General features: G+C 37.4%; 1 protein-coding gene across 19 annotated transcripts in view; it reads left to right on the top strand.

Moving 5' to 3' along the window:
• The window catches only part of kcnt1b (potassium sodium-activated channel subfamily T member 1b), a 105,104-nt gene that overhangs the window by 74,288 nt on the left and 7,515 nt on the right, over positions 1 to 23,301 (top strand). For 5 of the 19 annotated variants that reach the window (XM_022202983.2, XM_022202982.2, XM_022202984.2 and 2 more), the window contains 12 exons: positions 639 to 710; positions 2,718 to 2,852; positions 3,142 to 3,253; positions 4,102 to 4,203; positions 5,941 to 6,024; positions 6,104 to 6,232; positions 6,759 to 6,779; positions 9,439 to 9,736; positions 11,984 to 12,046; positions 12,288 to 12,338; positions 14,488 to 14,499; positions 15,947 to 16,031. In XM_022202983.2, the coding sequence (XP_022058675.1) occupies positions 639 to 710; positions 2,718 to 2,852; positions 3,142 to 3,253; positions 4,102 to 4,203; positions 5,941 to 6,024; positions 6,104 to 6,232; positions 6,759 to 6,779; positions 9,439 to 9,736; positions 11,984 to 12,046; positions 12,288 to 12,338; positions 14,488 to 14,499; positions 15,947 to 16,031 (1,164 nt within the window). Of the gene's footprint in view, positions 1 to 638; positions 711 to 2,717; positions 2,853 to 3,141; positions 3,254 to 4,101; positions 4,204 to 5,940; positions 6,025 to 6,103; positions 6,233 to 6,758; positions 6,780 to 9,438; positions 9,737 to 11,983; positions 12,047 to 12,287; positions 12,571 to 14,487; positions 14,562 to 15,946; positions 16,032 to 23,301 lie in introns of those variants that run through there. The other 14 variants (XM_022202988.2, XM_051950953.1, XM_022202989.2 and 11 more) reach the window with 12 other exon arrangements.

Here is a 23,301-nt window from a genome sequence, read left to right as displayed (position 1 = left end):
ACTATAGCTTAAAGTATATACTGGTTAACCTGAAAAAATAGTGAAATAATCGATAAAAAGAAGTTCTCAGTGCAGAAAACTGAAGACTAGTTCAATAAGAATGTGAAGAAACGAATGAATGTGTGCTTGTATTTGCATTTGTTTATGGGCTTTATTGTACTGTCTATGTTTGCAATTTAAAACAGCCAAATAGCTTTCAATAGAGAGTTGATAATAACAGTGGGAACTATGGTTTAGCTTTTCTTCAAGATAAAGAGTCTCTTTTTGTGCATTATTCATACGAGCCTATTTGTGTGTTTGGGCATGTATGCGTTTCTCTGCTCTGGGTTTCTTTAACTTCGGCCCGATCTCTGGTCGCTGAAACAGACGAACGACACAAACACGGAGCCAGCTAAAGCTCTGGCAAAAGTGACACTCTCCGGAGTTTCCATGGCAACCGGTTATTGTAAATCCTCCCGCTGCATCGACGAATTAAACATTTATTTTCCTTTTGTTCCGTAATAAATTCAGAAGAATCCTCACCACCCTCATCAACAAGCAAAGTGCAGGAAATTACTCCAACGGTGTCATAATGTGTCACCGGGGATTGCAAAGATAATTAGTGCGGGATGCTCATTCATGTTTCCTGTTCCCTGCAGCCCCGACAACCACTTCTTAGAGGCCATTTGCTGCTTTCCAATGGTTTACTTCATGGCTGGCACCATCGATAAGTAAGTGTTTGAATCATGAAAAACAAGCTCATTTGATTACCTCATTTAATGTATGTAATAGTTTTCACCACAAGTTCTGCTCCAGTGCAACTTACTTTTCATGATTACCATACAAATGATATGCAATATAATCCTTAATCAGTGCTGAAGACAAATCCCACCATGAGGACATTGTTTAAATTGTACGAACAAGTGTTTCTAGTTTGATTGCAGCAGATTTTTAATTTCTCTTAAACAACCGTTGTGGTTTTTCATTAGTAGGTGGTTGAGAAGAGAGAAGTTTTGCGTTGTGGTTCAAAAAGCACACAGCATAAAAAGACACCCATTTTGTCAGAATGCTAAATGCTTTTAGGACACGCTCAGTGTTGAATTGTCGCTGTTCTCTAGTATGAACACAGTGATTTTTTTTTCAGTGATGTGGAATTTGGCTGCCAGGAAAAGCAGGTTCAAACAAAAAGAGATTAAGTGTTTAAACGGACGCAAAGTTGTGACACTACTTTTTGGCAGTTGCGGTTTAGTTTTAGCTGTCAGTACTTTGTAAACTGTTTTAGTTGCGTCTGCACACATGAGGAAATAGTTTGTGGTCCCAACAGTTTAGAATAAGTGGAATAATATACCGTTAGACTCACCTAACCAGTGACTGAAGCTTATATTGGATAGAACATTGCCTCAAACTCAATCTCCACATTCATGGACTCACAAACTTTAAGACCATTATGCACCCTTTTTGTGAGTCTGCCTATCCAGTTTTGAACAAAGGTTTACATACACTCGTAAAGACCTTATATATAATGATGGTGTTGTGTTTCCAGTGACTCCAAAACCTTCCTGTGATGGAATCATTGAAACACTTTTTTGAAATGGCTTTGAGTGACTTTCCTCATTTGTTTAAATGAATAATTTGCTTTTTCAGATCTGTTCTGAGCACCTTAGACTTTACCCATTGCAGTGTTTGTGTTAGTCTGATAAGTGCATTAAATGGGCCCTTTTTTAAAGTTTTTTTTTTGCCTTTATTAAGTATAGGACAGTGGAAAGAGTGAGGGAATGACATGTAGTAAATGGCCATGGACTGGATTTGAACCCATGACCACTGTGTTGGGGACTATAGCCCCTGTTCATGGGTCACCCACTCAGCCAGCTGAGTTTTCTGGGTGCCCCAAATGGGCCCTATTCAAATTGACTCAGAGGAGTCATCAGCTGTAGTCAATCGCAAAAACTCACAAGAAGTTAAAAGACCACGACACGAAGAAAATTAGATGAACACAGGTTTCTAAATCACCAAACCAATCATTCAAGTTGCTGTATGTATATCTTTGGCCCAGAATATTTTTAACAATTCCAAAAGAATTGTGAAATATACAAAAGAATGTAAATGCACAACTGTTTTTTTTATGACACACATGTATTTCAATCATTCCATCACAGAATAATAGGAGTTATAGGAATCACTGGAAGCTTATGATATACCATAATATACATGGTCTTTACAAGTGTATGTACAAACTTGCCCATAGTTCATAGCAATTAGAAACATAAATCATCTACAAAATCTACTCAAACTAATCATGGATGGTGCATCGCAGGAATCTGCTAGGTTATTTGTTGCACGTTTGTGGTGGTGTTTGTATTTTCACTCAAACATCAACATAAGATTTACAGATTTTCATGCTTTCCTGGCAGTTTGCTAAAATGTATGGAGCTAATCAGAGTTCAAATGAGCCAAGGGTCCAGATTCATGTGTGTATGGTTCCACCTTTTTATAGCATGTTGAGTATATTTGCTTAAGTGTGTGAACATTTTAGGCCTTTAAGGGGTTAGGGGTTTGAGTCATTCACATCTGATACTTACGTTTGAAATTTGTGATGCATAAATCTTCACTTAGTTGAGACTTTTCTAGTTCTGAGAGAATGTAATTTGGTGCAGATGATGCAGCTTTGGGCAGGTGTGAACATATTACATCGATGTTTTAGTGACATAACAAAATCTGTTGTTTTCTGAATTGACCAGCTTGGACAACCTGCTCCAGTGTGGTATCATCTACGCCGACAACTTGGTGGTTGTGGACAAGGAGAGCACCATGAGCGCCGAGGAAGACTACATGGCCGACGCTAAGACCATCGTCAACGTCCAGACAATGTTCAGGTAACAGAACAGTAAACGGCTCCACCAGCGGCTGTTTGTTTACGACCTGTGCATTCAGCTACCTACTTAGCTAATAAACTAAGCTGCTGAAGACTTTGTACTTTTCCAGAATGTAGAAGGAGCTCATCTCAAAGACAAACCGCAGAGACCAAAGCTCTAAAGCTACTTCTTTGTTTAACACCCTAAATTAAAAGCATCTATCACTGCCACGCCAGGTTTTCCTCTCAGCACAAAGCATTTCATCTCTCCACTAACATCCCTCTTTGTGTTTATCTCCCTCCTCGCTCAGGTTGTTCCCGAGCCTCAGCATCATCACTGAGCTCACACATCCATCCAACATGAGGTTCATGCAGTTCAGGGCCAAGGACTGCTACTCACTCGCTCTCTCCAAACTGGAGAAGGTGAGTATTTTAGCACAACGGTTGAGGCGCCGCGACTTTGATTCATGTTGTTTTCTTTTTTTATTTAGGTGATAGATGTGAAACTGTGTGATGCAGCCAAGTTTTCCCAAAAACAGATCAAAGCTGGATTATAGAGGCATATTTGTAGCAGTTAAGCGTTTAAAATCAGCACTTTGGGTTGCACGGTAGGGCTTTCAGTCTACAAATATCCATAGAGTTTGCCTTCTTTTTTCTGAAATAGGTCACAAAAGCACACAGGTACAGATAAATGAACACAGGTGAAGTCTTTTTTTGGAAATTTAATGATGCATTTCTTCTCTTTTTGCATAATAAATCTGCTCCAGCTTTACGTGGAAGGACGAGAAATGACCATTTTACTCTCCAAGAGTTACTTATAAATAATAATAAGCCTCAGTGTAATATTAATAACCATATTTTTAGAGTGTTTTTATGCTCACTTGTGTGATCTTTAGGCCTGTTTTTTCCTAACTTTAATAGAAGAATAACAGATAAGGATTGTCAGTAATATCTGGACCTGTATTTGGGCCAGAAAGTGGCAATGAAAGTTTACAAGTCCCAATATTATCTTGATTCTGCTCCATAGTTACTTTCTCCTTCCTGAACCTCTACCTACACTGAAAGCTTTCACCTTTACTTTCCTTCAAAAAAACATGTCTCTCAACCAATTTTTAAGCTTTCAGAAGCGAAAACCAGCAGGTCTTTTCACTTCCACGAGTCTTTTTGGAGAGTAAAAGCAAAAGAGCAATAGTTCAGTAAATACACGGAGGGGAAAAAAGCGAGTTGTGGTTCAGTTTCTCAAAGCTGTTTTTGCTGCTTTTTTTTCCCAGATAGAGCGTGATAAGGGCTCCAACCTGGCCTTCATGTTCCGTCTGCCGTTCGCTGCAGGCAGGGTGTTCAGTATCAGCATGCTGGATACGCTCCTCTACCAGGTGGGATGACAGACTTATGGGGTTGAACTTTGGCTCGTTATGGAAGATAAATACAAACTGTGCCCATGTGTTTGTCGGCGATCGAATCTGTCTTTGTGCTGCACCAGTTCAGGAATAATCTGAGAGGTTTGTCTAAACTGATTGTGAACAGATGTTCGTATTTAGTGGTGATGAAGAGTTTCAGGCCAAAAATGAATGTCTTTTAAGTCTTTAAGTCCAAGATAAAAAGGCTACAAAAAACATTTGAAACAATTAAATCTTAGTTGTCTGAACACAAAGCAGTTTGTGGGTGCTTTGTATTGCCCCTGTTTCATTTTTATGTTTCACAGCAATATAAACTTTATGGAAACAACACAACTATGGCTAGAAGAAAATAGAACTCAGAAATGTCTTCTGTGCAACATGACACAGTTATAATGCCATAAATCATGAAGAAGGGGAAAAAACTAACCTTGAAAATCTTTGATTATTTATTTTATTTAAAAAAAACTGGGGGGAAAAAACATATTCAACAGTTTTCTAATTGTTATTAGGTGTTGTTATGAACCAGCCGCTAGGGTCAGCCGGGTGTAACAAAAACAACCAGATGTCATTGGTTAGGTAAAGCAAGTTTTTGCCTCGTGACAGAATTAACACAGAAGTGATCAAACAAAGGAAAGCAGAGCTGCTGGATGTTGCTTAATCAAAGAACAAAATAAAACCACACAAAGGCTAACATTTCTTAAACTATCTAAACAAAACAACTAAACTCCTTAGCCAAACCTAAACGCAGTAGCAACACCTACACCAAACAACAGAAACTAATACAAACCAGTGCAGAGTGCCCATAGTTGGCTAAATAAAACTGATGCCTCAAAACACACATTACCAACAAGACATAATCACACGAATCACCACCCCTCAGTGGCTACAGGACACACACCAGACACAAGTAGCTTCTCACCAAATTACAGCCACTAACAGAAGCTACCTTTCAAATGTTTGGGGTCTTGCAGACAACTTTGTTTTCCATGAAAACTCACACTTTTATCCATGTGCTAACATAACTGCACAAGGGTTTTCTAATCATCAAGTAGCCTTTCAACACCATTAGCTAACACAATGTAGCATTAGAACACAGGAGTGATGGTTGCTGGAAATGTTCCTCTGTATCCCTATGGAGATATTCCATTAAAAATCAGTCGTTTCAATCTAGAATAGTCATTTACCACATTAACAATGTCTGGACTGGATTTATCATTCATTTAGTGTTGTCTTCATTGAAAAAAAACTGCTTTTCTTTCAAAAATGCAGACATTTCTAAGTGGCCCCAAACTTTTGAATGGTAGTGTAAGTCCTGGATAAGTCCCAAAAAGAATATCCACACTGTTAGAATATTAATGAATTTATTGTGCAAACATACAGATTTCTTCCACATGTAAGAAAATAAACATTTCTCAGGCCTACTGCACAGTGGGTGTACGCAATAAAAAATCACCAGCAGAGTGTATGCCAAAGGAAACTTCCACGAAGCAGTTCCTGACCTGCTCTGAACAGCCAGATTAATGTTGTGCAGCAGTGTGAGAGCATTGAACTGTGTTTTTAATAATTAAATAGCTTCAATTTGGCCAATATGTCTGGAGACTTATAGACTATAAACATCTTAACTCTAATTGCTGTACAAGCTGTTAATGTCTCGGCTTGTTTAATGCAGCTGGAACCTTTGTTTTTTAACTGCAGTTGTTCTCTGTTTGACAGTCGTTCGTTAAGGACTACATGATCGCTATTGCGAGGCTTCTCCTGGGTCTGGACACGACGCCTGGATCCGGCTACCTGTGTGCCGTACGTAGGAACGCTGCTACGTCCAAGCAGGCGGTTTCTAAATGAGTTTGCGGTGCTGATCGTCTTTGTTCCTCCTCAGATGAAGATCACAGAGGAGGATCTGTGGATCAGAACTTATGGCAGACTCTTCCAGAAACTCTGTTCCTCCAGTGCTGAGATCCCCATCGGGATTTATCGCACCGAGTCACACATGTTCTCAACCTCAGAGGCAAGTTCAGTTTGATCAGATGCTCAATATCTGATCGCTTTAGTCTCCCTTTTTTCCTTCTCCTTTTCTCTTTAATTCTATCGTCAAAATTCTTCATAATGTCAGTCTTTGCTTTGCATCTTCTCTGCTTTCATCTCTCTCTTCTTAAATTATTTTCTTTCGAGACTGTTTCTTTCTTCTTTTTTATTTTAAGGATACCGCATTGGCATCATTGGCTAAAACGGATATGTTGCATTTGGCAGCAATTTATGTCAAGCAAGTGATGGAAATTAACACTTTTGCATAGATAATCCATTTATAAAGACAAAATTAATTAAAAAGTGGCGAGTAGACAAACTCACCAGTCTTCAACGCATGAGTGTTAATTTCCTGCTGTGTAATAGTGAGTAATAGAATAGTAAATACAGCATATTTACTACGTCACGTGCTGATTTTGAAGCTTTGGATGTTTTTGCTTGCTTTGGATGCCCCCATCTTTCATTGCATTTCTTTTTGTTCGGATGTCTGTCTGTCTGTTTTGTTGCAGGGAAAGGACAGTTACGCACAGGTAAGATCCAAAACGCGCTTCATTTTCATCATTTAATCAGCTGTAACTTTTCGCTGAAAGCTGGCAAAGATGGAAAAATACCTTACTGGCATTTTTTGGAATGTAACAAGTTCATAATCTTTATTGCAAAGATAATGCCGGTGTGGTGCCATAAAAGTGATTGCAGTCTAAAAAAGTAATTATACTCGTGTCACTGCATAATTTTAAGCGAACACGAACACATTCAGTCCTTTTTGCCAATTTGCCACTAGCCATAAAGTCACCCCAGAACCTAAATTGTCACTTAAATGTTGTAAATGCATTGAAATGACTTAATTTCATTCATTATTTTCATTGTCGATTAATCTGTTGATCATTTTCTACATGGATTCATTAGTTCTTTGGCTTGTAAAATGGTGAAAAATGTCATCTAGGTTTTCTTCCAGCTCAAGGTGATGCCCTTATACACACGTGGACAAAATTGTTGGTACCCCTCAGTTAAAGAAGGAAAAACCCACAATTCTCACTGAAATCACTTGAAACTCACAAAAGTAACAATAAATAAAAATTTATTGAAAATTAAATAATCAAAAACAGCCATTACTTTTGAATTGTTGATTAACATAATTATTTAAAAAAACAAACTAATGAAACAGGCCTGGACAAAAATGATGGTACCTCTATAAAAGATTGAAAACTATTTGACCAGAGTGACATGATTAACTCAGGTGTGTCATTTAATTGACATCACAGGCGTTTCCAAACTCATAATCAGTCAGTCTGCCTATTTAAAGGGAGACAAGTAGTCACCCTGCTGTTTGGTGAAAAGGTGTGTACCACACTGAACATGGACAACAGAAAGCGAAGGAGAGAATTGTCCCAGGACATCCGAAAAAAAATGATAGACAAACATCTTAAAGGTAAAGGCTATAAGACCATCTCTAAACAGCTTGAAGTTCCTGTGACAACAGTGGCTCATATTATTCAGAAGTTCAAGACCCACGGGACAGTAGCCAACCTCCCTGGACGTGGCCGCAAGAGGAAAATTGATGACAAATTGAAGAGACGGATCGTTGGAATTGTATCCAAAGAGCCCAGAGCAACCTCCAAAGAAATTAAAGGTGAACTCCAAGGCCAAGGTACATCAGTGTCAGATCGCACCATTCGTCGTTGTTTGAGCCAAAGTGGACTTCATGGGAGACGACCAAGGAGGACACCACTGCTGAAAAAAACTCATAAAAAAGCCAGACTGGAATTTGCAAAAATGCATGTTGACAAGCCACAAAGCTTCTGGGAGAATGTCCTTTGGACAGATGAGACCAAACTGGAGCTTTTTGGTAAGGCACATCAACTCTATGTTCATAGACTCAAAAACCAAGCATACGAAGAAAAGAACACTGTCCCTACGGTGAAACATGGAGGAGGCTCAGTAATGTTTTGGGGCTGCTTTGCTGCATCTGGCACAGGGTGTCTTGAAAGTGTGCAAGGTACGATGAAATCTGAAGACTATCAAGGCATTCTGGAGAGAAATGTGCTGCCTAGTGTCAGAAAGCTTGGCCTCAGTCGCAGGTCATGGGTCTTCCAACAGGACAACGATCCAAAACACACAGCCAAAAACACCCAAGAATGGCTGAGAGAAAAGCGTTGGACTATTCTAAAGTGGCCTTCTATGAGCCCAGATCTGAATCCCATTGAACATATGTGGAAGGAGCTGAAACATGCCATTTGGAGAAGACACCCATCAAACCTGAGACAACTGGAGCTGTTTGCTCATGAGGAGTGGGCCAAAATACCTGTTGACAGCTGCAGAACGCTCATTGACAAATACAGAAATCGTTTAATTGCAGTGATTGCCTCAAAAGGTTGTGCAACAAAATATTAAGTTATGGGTACCATCATTTTTGTCCAGCCCTATTTCATTAGTTTGTTTTTTTTAATAATTATGTTAATCAACAATTCAAAAGTGATGGCTGATTTTGATTATTTAATTTTCAATAAATTTTATTTATTGTTACTTTTGTCAGTTTCAAGTGATTTCAGTGAGAATTGTGGGTTTTTCCTTCTTTAACTGAGGGGTACCAACAATTTTGTCCACGTGTGTATGTCATGTTTTGTCCACAACCTCAAAGACATTCAGTTTACTGTTGCAGAGAGTTCAAGAAACTATTGAATATTCAAATTTAAGAAGCTGGAATCAGATAATTCATTTAATAATTCGCAAAATGATCAATTATTCATTGCAGCTCTTGTATAATCTTAAATGTCAGGACTGATTATGGCGTTAACTGCAAAAATGTCTTTGGTCGCAGTTATGAAGTTACAAGAAAAGTTTCACAAAGACAAACCACAGATACAGCTCTGTGTGTTTGTTTGTTATGAATATTTCAACTGGATAAAAGCAGATGTAGATGTATGTGGGTCCTGCTTTGATAGTTTATTACCTATTGTTGATGAATATGGAGCAGAAAATTGTCAAAGAGAATGATTATTTTTCAAAAATCTTGAAGCCCAAATGTCCTCCAATTATGGAATAACCAATTTTTTTTTAAATTTTTGGGCAGAGGATCACTTTTTGGCACACCGACTTTAAATAAAGCACCCAGAAACGATAAAAGAAAGACATTTGCTGCTTTTAGCATCACACAGATGGTTATATTAAACCCCCCCCCCGCTGTCCCAGTCTCAGGTGTCCATCAACGTGGAGCAGGGCGAGGAGCATCACCGCGACCGAGGAGAGTCCTGGAAGGAGAAGACGGCCCACAGGAACTCCACCACAAGCGACCAGTCGGAACACCCGCTGCTGAGGAAGAAGAGCATGCAGTGGGCGCGGAGGCTGAGCAGGAAGAGCAAGCCGTCGAGCAGGGCCGAGAGAATCTCACAGCAGAGACTCAGTTTGTACCGTCGCTCCGAGCGGCAGGAGCTGTCCGAGCTGGTCAAGAACCGCATGAAGCACCTGGGCCTGCCCACCGTGGGATACGGTGAGTGGAGCAGCTGGTGGAGACACGCTTCAGGATCATTTAATGCTATTTGTTCTATTAAAGTTCACTCTATAAAGTTAATGTTAAACCCTCAGCAGTAGTATATAACTTACAATACAGAGAGGCAAAACACAGTATAGCTGGTGTTATTTTGTAAATGTGTTCTTTTTAACCAGAATTAGTCAGAATGTTCCTGAAAATGAATAATAATGCAAATTATAATGTTTGTTGCAGATTGGAGTCTCATTTCTTTAAGATCACAGAAGCTGTGGAGGCAGAAATAATAGAACTGGTTGAGTTAAATCTCCTGAAAGACATGAAATAAAGTCCAAGAATTAGAGATGCAAATGTGACACTTTAAACTTGTGGTTAATTAGGCTAGTATTAAATATTAAGCTGGTAAAGAATAGCAGATAAAGTCACATAGGGTGGCTTATAATGTGGATTTTTAAAGCAGGTTTTAGGGTTTATCCGTTCCTGTGTTTAGTATTTTCTCAATCAATATTCAGGAAATGAGATTAGTGAAAGACATTATTTCATTGATGATGCCAAACCCAAAGATCACAAAGAAAAACAAGAAATTATCATATTTTCGAGGCATTTTCTTAAGATTCTTCAAAAATTAAAAAATGAAATGGTTTATTATTATTGAATAATTAAATAATTAAATAAAAACAGATATTTTTTCAGATTTTTATTCACATAAAAAATCACAAAGATTTTTATGTGAATGTTCGTGAAGACAATGTAAGTTTTACTGATATAAATTTAGTCATTTCATATATTTTAGGATTTTTTTGGGAAGATTTTTGCTCATTTTTGAAAATATTTACAAGAATTTTCTTGCCAAATTTGGGGGATTTTTTAAAAAATAAAACTTTTATAGGAAACTTTTAAGGAATTATTAGAATTTTCTTCCTGAAAGTTTTGCAATTTTTCAGAAATTTGGGGAATGTTTTTAAATTAAACTTTTAAGGGAAATTTTTAAGGAATTATTGAATTTTTTTGCTGAATTTTTGGATTTTTTTCAGACAAGGAAACAATGTTTTTTGGTGCCTGTAAATCAGGACAACAGGAGGGTTAAAAACGTGTCTGTTTTTACTCCCGTGGGCGATCAGCTTCCTTAATTTGGGGGCATTAGTACCCAATGTTACCTTGAGCTGCAGAAGTATTTTTGTTTTGAGAACACTACATGTAGTTTTATTTTGAAAGAGCTTTCAGCCTCAGTTGACTTCTGATTTAGAAATACACTCACTCTGTTCTAAATCAACCGTTTCTAATAAGCAGCAGCCTCATTTTAAAAGGGCAAACAACATGAAGGTTCATTGCGTAACATTGTTCAGACAAGTGTTGATGTCAGCTCTAATTAAGCTGCAGATTAAAGGAACAAAACTAGCCACAGCTTAGTGTCAGCTCCACTGACGTCTGCTTTGATGGTAAATATATTCACGAGCTCTAATCATAACGGCAAGGAAACCCCCGAAGACGCAGGTGATTCTTCTCTCAACCAGCTCAATTATTTCTGCCGTGCAAGCAGCTGTGCATTTGAGAAAATTATTCCACACTCCAATCTGTGTTCCAGTCGTTTTATCTCATCTCATTTCCTGTGAAGACCGTGAGTCCGAACAGTACAGATCATTTACATCACATTACATCACCATTTACCCTCCAGAGGGCCTCATCTTCTCACATCACAGCTTTCACACCCACCGGACTCTTCTTTTTTTTTTCTTTGTTCCATCACACATTCACAACGTCGCCATCTCACCAACATGTGGATGTGAAAGCATTCTGCATGAAGATGCAGGAGCACTAAAACTTCGTCTCAATTGCATTTGGTCACAGACTGCAATTGCCTGCATTTATCTTTAATTTTTTTGCTCACTTCTTTCGTTCCTGTCTCCTCCCAGCTTCATGCTTCCAAACAAACGCAGAATCACGCTCCAGATGTGTGAAAATATTACGTAAATGTGCCAGTTAGGTCAGGAAGAGCTTCTGGAGAACCAAAAACATCAGAGCGGGTTGCTCAAAACGACCGATCCGTTTGGAAGTGATTCTGCGCACACACTGCTGCACGGCTTCTCTGCATCGCGCTCACACTTTGAAGAATTCCTTTTGAAACTGCAAATGCATTCGCTGCCTGCCTGATCTTTATGTTTTACTTCCTTTTTCTTGTTTTTTTCCTCCTTCTTTCTCTGACTCTTCTATTTCCCCCCTCCCTCCTGCCTCCCTTTTTTTGGCTTGTAGAGGATGTTTCTAATCTCACTGCGAGCGATGTCATGAATCGAGTAAATCTAGGATATTTGCAAGGTAATTTGTGTCTATATATATCTATATATATATATAACTCATTTTATTTACAACATGTGAGTGGTTACGTCCATCTTGTGGAGAAAGGAACTTGTCCTTTCGCCAGCATCCAAATGAAAAATAGAGCAAAGAAATACTAAACAGAATTTTGCATTAACTGTTTTTGGTCGTTAAACAAGCTAACTGTAAAAGAAATGAAGGAACCGGGACGTTGAAGTTAACAGTGAATGCCGTTGCTTAGAGTTGCAGGACATTTCAGAGCACCCGTATACAGAGGGGACCAGGCCGTCAGGTTAGCTGGTTGATCACAGTACTGCAACTTTTACTGCATGAGTGTGTGTGTAGGCGTGTGCGTAAGCGTGTGTGTGCGTTTACGTGTGCGTGTCCTTATCGGAGCGAGCGGTAGATCAGCGGCTAATCCATCTCTGTCTATCTCTACTTCTGTCTCCTCTGTCTGGTCTTTTCTGCATTGTGTTCTCGTGAGGTGACGTCCCAAATGGCTAGAAGTACGGCAGGGCATCAGAGTATGGCTTAAAGAGTGGAGCGGAGCGCATTATGTCTGTGGATGGAAGGCTAGACGCAGAGTAGAAGGACGTATACTCGTGATGTACAGAGGATGATGCGTGTCAGAGGTGGCCTGATGGAGGAAATAAAGAACCCAGAGGAGGAGAAGCCGCTCCATGGCGTCCTTCGCCTCTGCCTCGTCTTTTATTTCCATATGTCAGAGCACCTCAGTGTATTGGAACTCTTATATCATGGTCACATAGAGTTAAGGTTCAAATTGTTCAAGTAAACGTACACTTTGAGGCTCTGTGCTCCAGAACAAACCTGAGATTAGCTTAAAGAGCAACTTGACACCCTTTTAAATTGTTTTTACAGACTTCTAGTGGTTGAACTTCAAACATAATGTCATGGTTTTGTGTAAAGACCAACCAAGATTTGTTAAATATATAGAAATCTACCTGTTTTAGTTGTAGAATTAGGATTACAAATGGAGCATGTGCAAGGTCACGACGAGAAATTTTTGATTTTGTGTTTACATGGTGTCTCTAGTCCATATGAAAAGGGAAGGTGTTGGTTTTATGGCTGCTATTTGTACCTGCAGTGCTTCCATGACTGTTTATTCAGGAGCATATTTGGGGTTATTTCATCTCAAATCTTCAGAGGCCTTCTGCTAGATCATCTCTGATTAGCTTAAACTGTGTTATCATAAACTATAGATCTTTTGAATGGAATCTGTAGATTTTTAGCTTAATATATCAAACTTTTATTGGTACATAAAATCAATCAATCAAATGACTACCATTCTAAAGTTTGGAGTCACTTAGAAATGTCCTTATTTTTGAAAGAAAAGCATTTTTTTGCAATGAAGACAACATTAAATTAATCAGAAACACAGTCTAGATATCGTTAATGTGGTAAATGACTATTCTAGCAACAAATGGCTGATTTTTAATGGACAGACAGAGAATTTTTATGTAATAGTTACTTGACTCATGTATCTTTAATGCTAGCTAGCCACTTTGGGAGTAACCTAAATTGGATGAACGTAATTCACTTGTCTGTTACTGCTTATAGCATTAATTTAAGTTGGTCCAACAATTCAAAATTTTCAGTGGATAATTTCCACTTTCCCTGGCCAATACTATAGCTTTATTCACGTTAGTATGCTAACTTCTGCTTTTCTTTCAAAAATAAGCACATTTTTTAACATATTTTTACAGTAGTTTGTCTTAATTAAAACCAAAACTATGTATTAAACTCCCTCTAAGACATGCAAAAAGGACTTTAATTTGCTTTCTGACTGTTCTAAACTACAGAGTCTGCACTGTGGATGTGTTTTGTGAAGCTCAGAAACCTGTGGCCATGGTATAACTCTCATTTAATACACTCCACAGCACCAAAGTGTGGGTTAGAGGGGGAATATTACACATTTAACTGATAGACGGAGCAGCAGCAGGTCGATCCTCTTCCACTCTCACACTCCCAATGCGTTCTGCTTCACTCGGTTTGGTTTGAATCGCTCTGCGTTTGGTCCAGTCTGACGGATGCTGGAGCATGTCCTCTGTGTCTGTGTCACGTGTCACTCTCTTGCGGGGTGGGGCGGGGGTTTTGTTTTTGGTGATGGTTGGGTGGGTGATGCTGAGTGTCGTCCGTTGGCATGGCAACCTGCCGCCTCTTACCAAGCCTGTTGGGTCCAGTGTGGAATGCCGCAGGACGTGAAATTTTAAAAAAAAAGCAAAGGAATGCGATGGGGGAGCAGTTCTTTCTGTTGCGTAGCCGCGGACGCTGTCTGCATGTTTGAAGCTGCGCATGGGGGTCGCTGTTTGTAGCCAGCAGGCAGCATGCGGGCCTCCCCTTGTTCCACACCAACAGTGGCCTGTCAGTAACGGTCAGCCCTTCTCTCTCTTCCACCCTCCCCCCCGCCTGGCTTTATAAAGGGCCACAAGCAGGTGGGTTGTTCCCGGAGACTCAGTGCCCTCCTTCCCCCTCCTCCGTCCATCACTCAACGCAAGTAGGAGCCGCTGGCAGAGAGCACGCAACACACATACATGCAGAAATAACACACGCACATACTGACACACACACACACACACACACACACTTACAGTAATGACTCGTCTGGGAAATGAAGGTTAAATGTTTCCTCTCATTGATTCTTAATAAAACATAACATCTCCACAGTCAGAACAGTTTCTAGAAGCATCCAAGTTACATTTGTTACAACTGTTAGTGTTTGCAACTCAGAATAAATAGTGAATGGAGGGCTGAGAGAATAAATTAATTGTTAAAGTGATTATTAAATAAATAAAAATCTTTGATTCAAAACTCAGTTTGTTAATAATATTCATTCTTATTAAAATATCTCAACAGTTTTCTTAGCTAGAATCAATACAATACAACAGTTAATGTTCATATATTAAATGTCGCAGAATGCAGAAACAGTTTACTATTAACAGTATACAGGCCTGAGAGGAGGAAAGTAGTATTTTCTAAAATGATTATTAAAATAACAAGAATCAGTTTGTAAATATTATTCGTTCTTAATCAAATGTCTCCATAGTGCAAGATGTAGCTTACTGTTAATGTTCATAAAATAAATGTTTAATGCATCAACAGTTAACACCTAACAGTATACAGAGGGGTGAGAGAACGAATTCATTGTTAAAATGATTATTAAAATTATAGAATCTTTAAATTAAAACTCAATTTGTTGATATTTAGCTGGACTAAAGTAATTATAATTAAGTAAATGACTAATTCCTAATTTACTTTCTATATCCTCTGTGGACTGGACTTGATGACGTGGCTCTGGATTAATCAGTCTGCAACAAAAGGTCTTTGTTAACAAAATAGAAACTGACTTTATGTCAAATCTAGAGCTACATCAATAAATCTAGTATTGGTTTCTTGCAGATCTATGTTTAGAAGTAAAAAATTACAGATCAAATGAGCCAGACTCCTTGGGAATGGTATTAGCATTAGATAGAAAATGTAAAATATCCTGCTCAGTATTTAATTTTCAAAATTCCTTAATGTGGTATTATATCTACTAGTACATCATCACAGCAGCATTAACATAACATGTATTTTCCTTTAAAAAAAAAAACTTAGTAACAGTCAGGCTAGTTGAATAAAATGCAAAATTCATTCCCTCATTTGGTGTCAATTTACTGCAAAGTTTAAGTTTATCAATTTAATAATTAACAGTTGTAACAAGCATCTCTCAGATTCCGCTGCTCGTTTCTTGACGTGACTTATTTGCCTTTGTCCTGACAGAGTTTGAAACAGGGGAGTGTCATGTGTTCGGTGGGTGGAGGGTCCATTTCCTGCCTGATGCTGTGTTTAGTTTAGTGGACCTCAGAGCAGCTCTGAAGGTCTCCATGTGTGTTTCTGCAGACGAGATGAACGACCACCAGAACACGCTGTCCTACGTCCTCATCAACCCTCCTCCTGACACCATGCTGGAGCTCAACGACATCGTGTGAGAACACTTTACCTTTAATAACCACATCGTGCTTTACGTGTAGTTTAGGGAATGTGTTACACATCATTCTGTAGCCATGTCATCGACTGAATGGCCTTTTAGCTTCACCTCATTACTTACAACTGTAAAAGTAGATTGAAAAGATTTCTGCTTTTTCACAAAAGTTCTTACAATATTACATCTAGTTATGTTTGTTTGGGATTACAAAACAAGATGATCGACTTAATTGTTATTGCTGCGCTGTCTAAAAATTGGTTATTAGTTGTACATGATGTGCGATTAACAAGTTCCAAAACCAAAAACATATTGCTGGTTGACTTTTGCATGATCGATTTTTTTGCTCAATGACTGGACTTTTCATACTGGCTTCAAGATTTTTTTTTATATCCAATAATCAGATTATTTGATCTATTTGGCCAATATTGTAAAAATCTTACCAACAATGGTGCATTAAAAAGAGAGGGAAATAATATGAAATGGCAGATTTATTGTACATTTATGTGTAAACATATCAAAGTCTGTTGGCTGTAGCACTATATTAGCCACATCAGCTAAAAATGTCTCATGTAAACAAAGGAAACTATGGCACACTCTGATGTCAGAAGTTACAAAATCGGTCTTTACCATAGGAGGAATTTTGCGAAAGTTAAAATTTAAGTGCAAGAAAACTGCTTCTGCATCTAAACATGAGGCCAAAACTAAAAGCAAAATACATATCTGGTTTAAATACGGCCGCCTTCGCCATCGATACACAGCTCCCAGTGCTCCTTCCACATGTCAAACACCATGTGGACACTGGATCTCCTCCACTGTCAAAAAGGGACACCTTAACTTAAATTTACTTTCTGTCACCAAGTATTTCATATTACAACTAGACGAGCCGCAGAACCACGCCTATGCATGATACTCTGTATCAATTTTGATCATCCTACGTATCTCCCTTCCTACTTGATCTGCTGACCTGTAACTCCACAACTGAGCAGGGGACCTTAGACTGATCTTCAGTGCCAAGTTTGATTATCCTGACTTCAGCACTTGCAGAGATATTGGACCGGACATACCTACATACATACATACCCACATACATACTTACCCAGCCAGATACCGCACCGAATGCAGTAACCTCGCTGACATACGTCAGGCATGGTTAATTAGAAAAGCACTCAGAGAGCGCAGTACTCCGCCAAGTTGTTTTTGGGCCCTTTGTTGGTTTTATTCAATAGGGCCATTTTTTGTACTTGATGGACGACATACCAAACTGTGACGTTTTTTCCACAATTTGGACGACATACTAAACTATGACGTTTTAGTGACATTTTGTACGACACACTAAACTATGACATTTTGGTCACTTTTTTGACGACATGCTAAACTATGACGTTTTAGTGACATTTTGGATGACATAGTAAACTATGACATTTTGGTCACATTTTTGACGACACACTAAACTATGACGTTTTGTCACATGTTGGACGACATACTAACTATGTCGTTTTGTCATATTTGGACGACATATAACTATGTTTTTGGTCACATTTTGGACGACATACTAAACTATGACATTTTTGTCACATTTTGGACACATACTAAATGATGACGTTTTTGTCACATTTTGGATGACATACTGAACTATGATGTTTGTGTCACATGTTGGACCACATACTAAACTAGAAAAGCACTCAGAGAGCCTCTGCCAAGGATATTGACATTCTCATGGAACATTGTATTCACATACATTTATGTACGATTTAGAACATTCGGGATGACATGCGAAACTATGACGTTTTAGGTGACATTTTGGATGACATACTAAACTATGAAGTTTTTGTCACATTTTGGACGACATACGAAAACATGACATTTTACTGAAATTTTGGATGACATACTAAACTGTGATGTTTTTCTCACATTTCAGACCACATAGTAAACTATTACGATTATGTCACTTTTTGGACGACATACTAACTATGACGTTTTTGTCACATTTTGGACGACATACTAAACTATGACGTTTTTGTCACTTTTTGGACACATACTAAACTATGACGTTTTTGTCATTTTGGACGACACACTAAACAATGACGTTTTTGTCACTTTTTGGACGACATACTAAACTATGACGTTTTTTCTCATTTTTGGACGACATACTAAACATGACGTTTTTGTCACTTTTTGGACGACATACTAAACTATGACGTTTTTGTCACATTTTGGACGACATACTAAACTATGACTTTTTGTCATTTTTGGACGACACAAACTATGACTTTTTTGTCACATTTTGGACGACACACTAAACTATGACGTTTTTGTCACATTTTGGACGACATACTAAACTATGACGTTTTTGTCACATTTTGGACGACACACTAAACTATGACGTTTTTGTCACATTTTGGACGACATACTAAACTATGACGTTTTTGTCACTTTTGGACGACATACTACTATGACGTTTTTGTCACATTTTGGACGACATACTAAACTATGACGTTTTTGTCACATTTTGGACGACATACTAAACATGACGTTTTTGTCATTTTTGGACGACATACTAAACTATGACGTTTTTGTCACATTTTGGACGACATACTAAACTATGACGTTTTTGTCACATTTTGGACGACATACTAAACTAATGACGTTTTTGTCACTTTTGGACGACATCTAAACTATGACGTTTTTGTCATTTTTTGGACGACATACTAAACTGACGTTTTTGTCACTTTTTGGACGACATACTAAACTATGACGTTTTTGTCATTTTTTTGGACGACATACTAAAATATGACGTTTTTGTCATTTTTTGGACGACACACTAAACTATGACATTTTTGTCACATTTTGGACGACAGACTAAACTATGACGTTTTTGTCATTTTGGACGACATGCTAAATTATGACGTTTTTGTCACATTTTGGACGACATGCTAAACTATGACGTTTTTGTCACATTTTGGACGACATACTAAACTATGACGTTTTTGTCATTTTGGACGACATACTAAATATGACGTTTTTGTCACATTTTGGACGACATACTAAACTATGACGTTTTTGTCATTTTTGGACGACATACTAAACTATGACGTTTTTGTCATTTTTCGGACGACATACTAAATATGACGTTTTTGTCACATTTTGGACGACATACTAAACTATGACGTTTTTGTCATTTTTTGGACGACATACTAAATATGACGTTTTTGTCAATTTTGGACGACACTAAACTATGACGTTTTTGTCACATTTTGCGACACTAAACTATGACGTTTTTGTCATTTTTTTGGACGACATACTAAACTATGACGTTTTTGTCATTTTGGACGACATACTAAACTATGACGTTTTTTCACATTTTGGACGACATACTAACTATGACATTTTGTCATTTTGGATGACATGCTAAACTATGACGTTTTTTGTCATTTTGGACGACATACTAAACTATGACGTTTTTGTCACATTTTGGACGACATGCTAAACTATGACGTTTTTGTCATTTTTTGGACGACACTAAACTATGACATTTTTGTCACATTTTGGACGACACACTAAACTATGACTTTTTGTCATTTTTTGGACGACACTAAAAACTATGACGTTTTTTTCTCCATTTTGGACGACATACTAAACTTGACGTTTTTGTCACATTTTGGACGACAACTAAACTATGACGTTTTTGTCACATTTTGGACGACATACTAAACTATGACGTTTTTGTCATTTTGGACGAAATACTAAACTATGACGTTTTTTTCATTTTGGACGACACTAAACTGACGTTTTTCTCATTTTGGACGACATACTAACTATGACGTTTTTGTCACATTTTGGACACATACTAATCTATGACGTTTTTTCACATTTTGGACGACATACTAAACTGACGTTTTTTCTCATTTTGGACGAACATACTAAACTATGACTTTTTTGTCATTTTGGACGACATGCTAAACTGACGTTTTTGTCACATTTTGGACGACATACTAAACTGACGTTTTTGTCACATTTTGGACACATACTAAACTATGGCGTTTTGTCACATTTTGGACGACATACTAAACTGACGTTTTTGTCACATTTTGGACGACATGCTAAACTATGACGTTTTTGTCATTTTTTGGACGACATACTAAACTATGAAGTTTTGTCACATTTTGGACGACATACTAAACTATGACTTTTTTCACATTTTGAACAACATGCTAAACTATGACGTTTTGTGACATTTTGAACACACTAACTATGACTTTTTTCATTTTGGACGAAACTAACTATGACATTTTTGTCTTTTTTGGACAACTAAACTATGACGTTTTGTCTCATTTTGGACGACATGCTAAACTATGACGTTTTTTCACATTTTGGACGACATACTAAACTATGACGTTTTTGTCACATTTTGGACGACACCTAAACTATGATGTTTTTGTCACATTTTGGACAACATAAACTATGACGTTTTTGTCACATTTTGGACGACAACTAAACTATGACGTTTTTTCACATTTTGGACGACACACTAAACTATGAGTTTTTTCTCTCATTTTGGACAACATACTAAACTATGACGTTTTTGTCATTTTGGACGACAGCTAAACTTGACGTTTTTGTCACATTTTGGACGACATACTAAACTATGACGTTTTTGGTTATTTTTTTGGACGACATACTAAACTATGACGTTTTTGTCATTTTTGGACGACACACTAAACTATGACGTTTTTGTCACATTTTGGACGACACACTAAACTATGACGTTTTTGTCACATTTTGGACAACATGGTAAACTATGACGTTTTTGTCACATTTTGGATGACATACTAAACTATGACGTTTTTTTCCACATTTGGACGACACACTAAACTATGACATTTTTTCTCTCATTTTGGACAACATACTAAACTATGACGTTTTTGTCATTTTTTGGACGACATGCTAAACTTTGACGTTTTTGTCACATTTTGGACGACATACTAAACTATGACGTTTTTGTTATTTTTTTGACGACATACTAAACTATGACGTTTTTGTCATTTTTTGGACGACACACTAAACTATGACGTTTTTGTCACATTTTGGACGACACACTAAACTATGACGTTTTTGTCACATTTTGGACGACACACTAAACTATGACGTTTTTGTCACATTTTGGACGACATACTAAACTATGACGTTTTTTTCTCTCATTTTGGACGACATACTAAACTATGACGTTTTTGTCACATTTTGGACGACATACTAAACTATGACGTTTTAGTGACATTTTGGACGACATACTAAACTATGACATTTTTGTCACATTTTGGACGACATACTAAACTATGACGTTTTTGTCCACATTTTGGACGACACACTAAACTGACGTTTTTGTCACATTTTGGACGACATGCTAAACTATGACTTTTTTTTGGCAATTTTGTTGTTTTTTTGGACGACATACTAAACTATGAAGTTTTGGTCTCATTTTGGACGACAGACGAAAGTATGACTTTTTTTCACATTTTGGATGACATACTAAACTATGACATTTTTGTGACATTTTGAACAACATACTAAGCTATGACTTTTTTTACATATTTTGTAAGAAATACTGAACTATGACATTTTGTTCCTTTTTGGACGACCAACTAAACTATGAAGTTTTGGTCTCATTTGGACGACACACTAAACTGACGTTTTTGTCACATTTTGGACGACATACTAAACTATGACTTTTTTTTGGCAATTTTGTTGTTTTTTTGGACGACATACTAAACTATGAAGTTTTGCTCTCATTTTGGACGACATACTCAACTATGACTTTTTTTTTTACATATTTTGTACGAAATACTGAACTATGATATTTTGTTCTCTTTTTGGACGACCAACTAAACTATGAAGTTTTGGTCTCATTTTGGACGACATACTAAACTATGACGTTTTTGTCACATTTTGGACGACATACTAATCTATGACGTTTTTGTCACATTTGGACGACATACTAAACTGACGTTTTTGTCACATTTTGGACGACATACTAAACTATGACTTTTTTGTCACATTTTGGACGACATACTAAACTATGACGTTTTTGTCACATTTTGGACGACATACTAAACTGACGTTTTTGTCACATTTTGGACGACATACTAAACTATTACTTTTTTGTCACATTTTGGACGACATACTAAACTATGACGATTTTGTCACATTTTGGACGACATACTAAACTATGACGTTTTTGTCACATTTTGGATGACATGCTAAACTATGACGTTTTTGTCATTTTTTGGACGACATACTAAACTATGACGTTTTTGTCACATTTTGGACGACATACTAAACTATGACGTTTTTGTCACATTTTGAACAACATGCTAAACTATGACGTTTTTGTCATTTTTGGACGACACACTAAACTATGACGTTTTTGTCATTTTTTGGACAACACTAAAAACTATGACGTTTTTGTCACATTTTGGACGACATACTAAACTATGACGTTTTTTTCTTTCATTTTGGACGACATACTAAACTATGACGTTTTTGTCACATTTTGGACGACACACTAAACTATGACGTTTTGTCACATTTTGGACAACATGGTAAACTATGACGTTTTTTGTCACATTTTGGATGACATACTAAACTATGACGTTTTTTTCCACATTTGGACGACACACTAAACTATGACATTTTTTCTCTCATTTTGGACAACATACTAAACTATGACGTTTTTGTCATTTTTTGGACGACATGCTAAACTTTGACGTTTTTGTCACATTTGGACGACATACTAAACTATGACGTTTTGTTATTTTGTTGGACGACATACTAAACTATGACGTTTTTGTCATTTTGGACGACACACTAAACTATGACGTTTTTGTCACATTTTGGACGACACACTAAACTATGACGTTTTTGTCACATTTTGACAACATGGTAAACTATGACGTTTTGTCACATTTTGGATGACATTACTAAACTATGACGTTTTTTTCCACATTTGGACGACACACTAAACTATGACATTTTTTCTCTCATTTTGGACAAACATACTAAACTATGACGTGTTTTGTCATTTTTTTTGGACGACATGCTAAACTTTTGACGTTTTTGTCACATTTTGGAACGACATACTAAACTATGACGTTTTTGTTATTTTTTTGGACGACATACTAAAACTATGACGTTTTTGTCATTTTTGGACGACACACTAAACTATGACGTTTTTGTCACATTTTGGACGACACACTAAACTATGACGTTTTTGTCA

The sequence above is a fragment of the Acanthochromis polyacanthus genome, chromosome 7 (genome assembly GCF_021347895.1).
Source record: "Acanthochromis polyacanthus isolate Apoly-LR-REF ecotype Palm Island chromosome 7, KAUST_Apoly_ChrSc, whole genome shotgun sequence".
In the NCBI taxonomy this organism is placed as follows: Eukaryota; Metazoa; Chordata; class Actinopteri; family Pomacentridae; genus Acanthochromis; species Acanthochromis polyacanthus.
Note: the sequence above shows the minus strand (reverse complement) of the source record. Positions and strands in the feature narration are given on the sequence as shown.